The following is a 7225-nucleotide window of genomic DNA, read 5'->3' as shown; positions in this document are numbered from 1 at the left end:
AATATCCTAATTTTATCAATGGAAATTAAATCTGAGATATTTTATAGGGATTGATTGAAGAATTCATAGAAAAACTAATTTAGACTCCAGTCTTTACCGTTCCAGATTAATTATCTAAAATGCAAATGGTCTCATCAAAACACCCCATATTGTCAAGCGGATGTGTCTCTGTGTGCCTGCATAGATGTGCATACTTGGGACCATCCTGCCAAGTGTGGGGTGTCTGTGGGAATACAGGAACAGCAATTCTGCTTATAGTTTTCAGTACTGCAGTACAATATGGTAAATAGTTGCAGTATCACTTCATTTTTTTTTATTTTTTTTTTACCCTATTTTATGTCAGCTTTGGATTCTTACTAATTCTAAGTTTAAGTTTGAGACCTAGTGAACTTTAGCATATGAGTTTATAGATTAACAGACACACCTGTATGGCACACTTTTCACAAACATAAAACCAGGAAACCAGGAAACTCATAAAACCTGAAACTCACTGAGGGAACACAGAACTTTAGCTGTTGTATGTGTCTCTGTATTAATGCGTACATGCAGTAAAATGGCTCAAGCCTGTGTTTCAGAGGAGCAGTTCATCTGCCCACTGTGTTTGGATCTACTAAATGATCCAGTGACCATTCCCTGTGGACACAGTTACTGTAAGAGCTGCATTACAGACTGCTGGGATCATGAGGATCAGAAGAGAGTCTACAGCTGCCCTCAGTGCAGACAGACCTTCAGTCCAAGACCTGCTTTAGGCAAAAACACCATGCTGGCTGAAGTGGTGGAGAAACTGAAGAAGACCAAACTAAAAGCTGCTGTTCCTGCTGGACCTGGAGACGTGGAGTGTGACATCTGTACTGGAAGAAAACACAAAGCTGTCAAGTCCTGTCTGGTGTGTCTGGAGTCTTACTGTCAAACTCACTTTGAGCGTCATGAGGAGTTTCACCCAGGAAAGCGACACAAAGTGATTGATGCAACTAGACAACTGCAGCAGATGATCTGCCGTCAACATGAGAAGCTTCTGGAGGTTTTCTGTCGTACTGACCAGCAATACATTTGCATGTTGTGCGCAAAGGATGAACATAAAAAACATGCGACTGTATCAACTGCAGCAGAGAGGACAGAGAAAGAGGTATGAACTGAAATTACACAAGTGTTCCTCCTTGGCATTATATAACCACATCACAATGTGAATGGATCATTTCAGCTCCACACCCACTGGTAATTGCAACATTGTGTCTCTGTGCATTTGAATATAAGTTGATCTTTGCTCAACTTTGTCATATCACCAATGGTCATTGTTTCTTGTGTATCTTAAATCTATATGCAATCGAAATTCACATGGATCTCAGAACTTGCTTATGATAAATTATATTATTTTATATAATATTTATCATGTTTGCTGTTATCTGTTTGTCCTACAGAGGCATTTAAAGGAGACACTGAGAAAACTCCAGCAGAGAATCCAGCAGAGACAGAAAGATCTTGAGCAGCTGAGAGAGGCTGTGGAGTCTCATAAGGTGAGTTTGGAGAAGAAGAGAGGTTTGAGACTCAGTTTGACTCTCCTCTTTCAGTCCCACTGAAGCCGCTGTGAGGAAGCAGTAAGAGCTGATTGTGATGTGTGTCTAACAGCGCTCTGCACAGACAGCAGTGGAGGACAGTGAGAGGATCTTTACTGAGCTCATCCGCTCCATTGAGAGAAGCCGCTCTGAGGTGACACAGCGGATCAGAGATCAGGAAAAGACTGCAGTGAGTCGAGCTGAAGGACAAATGGAGCGACTGGAGCAGGAGATTGAAGATCTGATGAACAGAAACTCTGAGCTGGAGCAGCTTTCACACACAGACGATCACATACATTTCCTGCAGGTAGCCCAACTGTAGTGCAGGTTATTGGGGACAGTGTGAGATAATGAGGTCTTTGAGTCATTTGTATTGTTATTCCTGCAGAGTCTTCAGTCTCTCTCAGCTCTTTCTGAATCTACAGACAACATCACGATCAGTTTCCTCTTTTCATTGGATGATGTGAGAGAATCTGTCTGTCAGCTGAGACACAAACTGGAGGATTTCTGCACAGAGGAGATGAAAAAGATATTGGGTAAAGATTCATCTGCTCTCTGAAAACAGTCTTTAGGTATAGTCTTTTAGGTTTACCTCTGTTTTACTTTATGTCTGTGATTCCCACAGTCACTCACATTGACATTGGTTCTAGGACCAGTGAGGACTTCCTACAATGTAAGTCTAATAAAACACAATTACAAAACGTTTACTTTCTAATTTCTAATTCTTAATTATTTTGTAAAAATATCAGACTCACCAATGAGTAAACCAAATTATACCAAACAATATACTTAAAAAATATGTTAAAAAAATTCTTACAATATTTTCAATCTAATATCTAAACCAGAAGTAATGACTATTTAATATATTAAATACACTGAATATAAACAAGGAAGTGTTAAGCTACAATCAATGTCTAACAAAACAATTAAAAATCATTATACAGTATCATCAGATTCCCATCAGCTCACTCTGGATCCAAACACTGCACATAAACTCCTCCGTCTCACTGGGAAGAACAGAGTGGTGACTTACACTGACACACCCCAGCCGTATCCTGATCATCCAGACAGATTTGATATATATTTTCAGGTTCTTTGTAGAGAAAATGTGTGTGGATTCTGTTACTGGGAGCTTGAGTGGAGTGGGAATGTTGGTGTGGGTATATCAGTGTCATATAAGAGCATCAGCAGGAAGGGATCTGGTAAGGAGTGTGTGTTTGGACGTAATGATCAGTCCTGGAGTTTGTCCTGCTCTCCCTCCAGTTTCTCATTCTGGCACAACAACAAACAGACTAAACTCCCTGTTCCCTCCAGCTGCAGGAGAATACGAGTGTATGTGGATCACAGTGCAGGAACTCTGTCCTTCTGCAGCGTCTCTGACACAATGAACCCCATCCACACAGTCCAGACCACATTCACTCAGCCGCTCTATCCTGGATTTGTGGTTGGTTATAAATCATCAATGAAACTGTGTGATTTTCAACTGATATAGCTTCCTCCTTCTAAACAATTAGTATACTGGACACACTGGGTTTTTACTGGACATATTTGTGTAATATAATATTTTTGTATCTTACTGTTCTCTATTTCTGTTTTATCACGTGATAGAAAGTCTAAGGCTTTCTCAAGCCGTACGGCTGACATTAGTCACATTTAAATCCAGACTCAAAACTCGTATGTTTAGCTGTGCATTTAGTGAATAAGCACTGTGCGACGTCCTAACTGATTGCACTGTATTTTATGTACAATCTTTTTCTATTCTTAACTGTTTTAATTTATTTTAAATCAAATTTAGCCGTACGGCTGACCCATCTAATCTGCGGCCTGTTATGCATCAAACTAAGATTGCTGTAAAGGCACAAAGTAGCGCCATCAAGTTAGCATTTTTAAACATTCGCTCGCTAAAAAATAAATCATTTCTGATCAATGACTTAATAACCACAAACAACCTGGATTTTATGTTTCTAAACGAAACATGGCTAGAAGACAGCTGCAGTGCAACGGTCCTCAATGAAACAGTCCCTCCTAACTTTACTTTCATGAGTGTTTGCAGGACTGTTAGGAGAGGTGGAGGTGTAGCTGCTCTATTTAAAGATGTCTATCAATGCAAGCAAGTGTCATTTGGTCAGTACTTGCCTTTTGAATATCTAGGGATTGTGCTGAAAGGTGCTCTATGCATTCTGTTTATCATTATTTACAGATCTCCAAAATACTCTCCAGCCTTTGTTGAAGAGTTCACAGAACTGTTATGTTCTGTTAAATGATTTCCTCAGAGTTTGACTGTTTTTCTATTGCAGGGGATTTTAATATTCACATAGGTAATGCAGAAATCAAAACTACAAAAGAAATTATAACTGTTTTAAACACTTTTGAACTGATTCAGCATGTGCATGAACCCACACACAATCGTGGACATACTCTAGATTTAATCATCAGTAGAGGTCTAAACATTTCATCCATTGTTATTAAGGACGTAGCACTATCTGATCACTTCTGTATTTTCCTTAATATATTGATCTCTGTTACCACTGAATCTAGATCCGTCTCTGTCAGAAAGAGATGCATTAACGAAAACACTAGTGTGCTATTTATGGAGGCTTTATTTCTTAACACCAAGCATTTCTGCAGACTCTGCTGATCTTCTCCTTGATTCCTTTAACTCAAAAGTTAAGAATGTCATTGATGACATTGCTCCTGTGAAAGTCAGCAAGAAGACTGGCAGACAGAAATCAGCTTGGAGAAAATCAACAGCAGTTCAGAGTATGAAAAGACAATGCAGAAAAGCTGAACAGATATGGTGGAAGACGAAACTTGAAATTCACTATAGCATATATAAAGACAGCCTTCGTGCTTTCAATGTGGAACAAGCCACAGCTAGACAGACCTTCTTCTCAAACCTTATAAACAGTAACTTAAACAACACTCGCACTCTTTTTGCTACTGTTGAGAGACTGACAAACCCCCCAAGTCAGATTGCCAGTGAAATGCTCTCCAACAGCAAATGCAATGAGTTTGCTTCCTTCTTTTCTGAGAAGATCAATAATATCAGGAAGGCGATTAGCACATCCCCAAGTTATGCAGAGGTTAGACAGATTCGACCACAATATCAAAAAGAAGATACTATGTCTGCTTTTGAAGAAATTGATAGCAAAATTTTGGAAGAAATAGTACAGCACCTTAAATCGTCAACCTGCTATCTTGACACACTTCCCACATATTTTTTCAAAAGGGTGCTTAACTGTTTGGAAGCAGATCTCTTAGAAGTGGTGAACGCCTCACTTCTTTCTGGGACTTTTCCAAACTCCCTGAAAACTGCAGTTGTTAAACCCCTTCTGAAAAAGTCAAATGGTTCAAGTCATACTTAGAAGGGAGAGGTTATTATGTGAGTATAGGAGAACATAAGTCTAAGTGGACGTCCATGACATGCGGAGTCCCACAAGGCTCAGTTCTTGCACCGCTCTTGTTTAGCCTGTATATGCTCCCACTGAGTCAGATAATGAGAAAGAACCAAATTGCCTATCATGGCAATTTGATGATAACCAGATTTACCTAGCCTTATCACCAAATGACTACAGCCCCATTGACTCCCTCTGCCAATGCATTGATGAAATTAACAGTTGGATGTGCCATAACTTTCTTCAGTTAAACAAGGGTTTTGTTTCCAGTCAAGACTTGGAGAAACTTGTTCATGCCTTTATCACCAGCAGGGTGGACTGTTGTAATGGTCTCCTCACCGGCCTTCCCAAGAAGACTATTAGACAGCTGCAGCTCATCCAGAACGCTGCTGCTAGAATTCTGACTAGAACCAGAAATTCTGAGCATATCACACCAGTCCTCAGGTCTTTACACTGGCTTCCAGTTATATTTAGGATAGATTTTAAAGTACTTTTACTCGTTTATAAATCACTCAATGGCATAGGACCTAAATACATTGCAGATATGCTCGCTGAATATAAACCTAACAGACCACTCAGATCATTAGGATCGAGTCAGTTAGAAATACCAAGGGTTCACACAAAACAAGGGGAGTCCGCTTTTAGCTGTTATGCCGCCCGCAATTGGAATCAGCTTTCAGAAGAGATCAGATGTGCTAAAACATTAGCCACATTTAAATCTAGACTCAAAACTCATCTGTTTAGCTGTGCATTTATTGATTGAGCACTGTGCTACCTCCGAACTGATTGCACTGTATTTTATATATAATCATTTCCTATTTTTAACTGTTTTAAATTCATTTAAAATAATTTTTTTAATCATTTTAAAAGTTTATAAATTCCTTGTTTTATTGTTGTGATTATTTTTTATGATTATTTTACTTCCTTTTATGTAAAGCACTTTGAATTACCATTGTGTATGAAATGTGTTATATAAATAATCTTGCCTTGCCTTGCCTTACTGTTATAAAATTTGAGAAAAAAACTTACTGTATATTATTTTTAATGTAACAATTTTGAGTCAAAATTAGATGTCCAGTATTCTGACATATGCAGATTACAGTGTACATATTACACACCTTGCATGTTAGCATGATTTCAACAGAACTGACAATAACTATGTGGAATTTGCTCAGAGAAATAATGAAATAAATAAATATGTTTTACTTTAGTATTACTCAATACTTGCTCATTTATCAGTCAGGATTATGTATGCCGTTCAAGCAAGGTCTTTCCACATCCATTACCTTTCTGATTAGTTACTTTTTAAACCTTTTCCAATAAACATTGTTTGTTTCCCATCTTTTACTACAGTTTTAACTGTAGTGTAATGGTGGAATAAGAATAAATGTGGAAATTACATATAAAAACAACAGTGACAGGTGTGAGTCTGAGTTAAACTGTACATCAGTATTTGTGACTGTGAGAACTACATTTAAACAGTTTTGATGTGATCTAATTTGTTTTATGTTGGCTATTAAACATTCTTATGTCTGTTAATGAGGAATTTGTGGACATAAATTATATTTCTGCCAGGACTACTATCGTCAAAACGATTGACACTTAGAATATAGTTTGGATTGACAGTATGGTTCTGTTCTGGGCAAAAACTCCCTGCCCATCCATGCAGCCTGTCATGAATGAGCAGAGAGAGCAGCAATACGCCCCCTTAGGGTAAAACAAATAACACAAAGCAGATATCATTAATGTCATTAATTATATTTAAGTGGAACAACAATTTTCAAGACAAAAGTAGTCTGATTCAATGAGGAATATCAGCAAGCCAAGTGAGTGTTCTGACTTTGGTGAAAGGAGGAGTTGGGGATGGAGGTAATTTGCTCCTGAGCAAGCAAAAAAGCTGTTGAATAATACTGGATAGACGTTATATAGGAATGCTGTGATAGGCATTGTATTCCTATATGTAGATATGGATCAACTGAGAGTCAGCTGATGCAAGCTTGACTCACATGACCTGCCATAACTAATGCTATATGCTTGATTTGTGTGAGGAGAAATATCATTTTTATTTTGTGAAAAGTTGAAGTAAAACTCTTGGGGTAAGTTGCTGCTTCAGAATTTGGGTGAAAGGTGTAATTTTGCTGGCAGAGAAGGCAGGCAGAGATGTGAATCTCAGTACAGGAATTGAATAGATAAAACAGCAAACAAGGAACAGGAGCATTACACCAAACATTTGACCAAGCACAAGAGAAACACAAGGGCCACTCAGATCCCCCCCCC

The 7225-nt window shown here is 38.4% G+C and overlaps 1 protein-coding gene across 1 annotated transcript; it reads left to right on the top strand.

The window, feature by feature from the left end:
• Positions 1–535: 535 nt before the first annotated feature.
• LOC107708711 (E3 ubiquitin/ISG15 ligase TRIM25-like) lies at positions 536–1973 on the top strand. Its single transcript, XM_016513010.1, has 3 exons — positions 536–1126; positions 1419–1514; positions 1627–1973. Exons 1-3 carry the CDS (start codon positions 536–538, stop codon positions 1873–1875), a joined length of 936 nt encoding a protein of 311 aa, XP_016368496.1. The 3' UTR covers positions 1876–1973.
• Positions 1974–7225: the final 5252 nt, after the last annotated feature.

Source organism: Sinocyclocheilus rhinocerous, unplaced genomic scaffold (genome assembly GCF_001515625.1).
Source record: "Sinocyclocheilus rhinocerous isolate Xijiao unplaced genomic scaffold, SAMN03320098_v1.1 scaffold54, whole genome shotgun sequence".
Taxonomy (NCBI): domain Eukaryota; kingdom Metazoa; phylum Chordata; class Actinopteri; order Cypriniformes; family Cyprinidae; genus Sinocyclocheilus; species Sinocyclocheilus rhinocerous.
Note: the sequence above shows the minus strand (reverse complement) of the source record. Positions and strands in the feature narration are given on the sequence as shown.

What these genes read in the sequence shown, in the direction of transcription:
- LOC107708711 (XM_016513010.1), top strand. Translation starts at nt 536, where the DNA reads ATGCGTACATGCAGTAAAATGGCTCAAGCCTGTGTTTCAGAGGAGCAG. An exon ending in CAGAGAGGACAGAGAAAGAG is followed by an intron (nt 1,127 to 1,418) that starts GTATGAACTGAA and finishes TTTGTCCTACAG; the next exon opens with AGGCATTTAAAGGAGACACT. An exon ending in AGGCTGTGGAGTCTCATAAG is followed by an intron (nt 1,515 to 1,626) that starts GTGAGTTTGGAG and finishes TGTGTCTAACAG; the next exon opens with CGCTCTGCACAGACAGCAGT.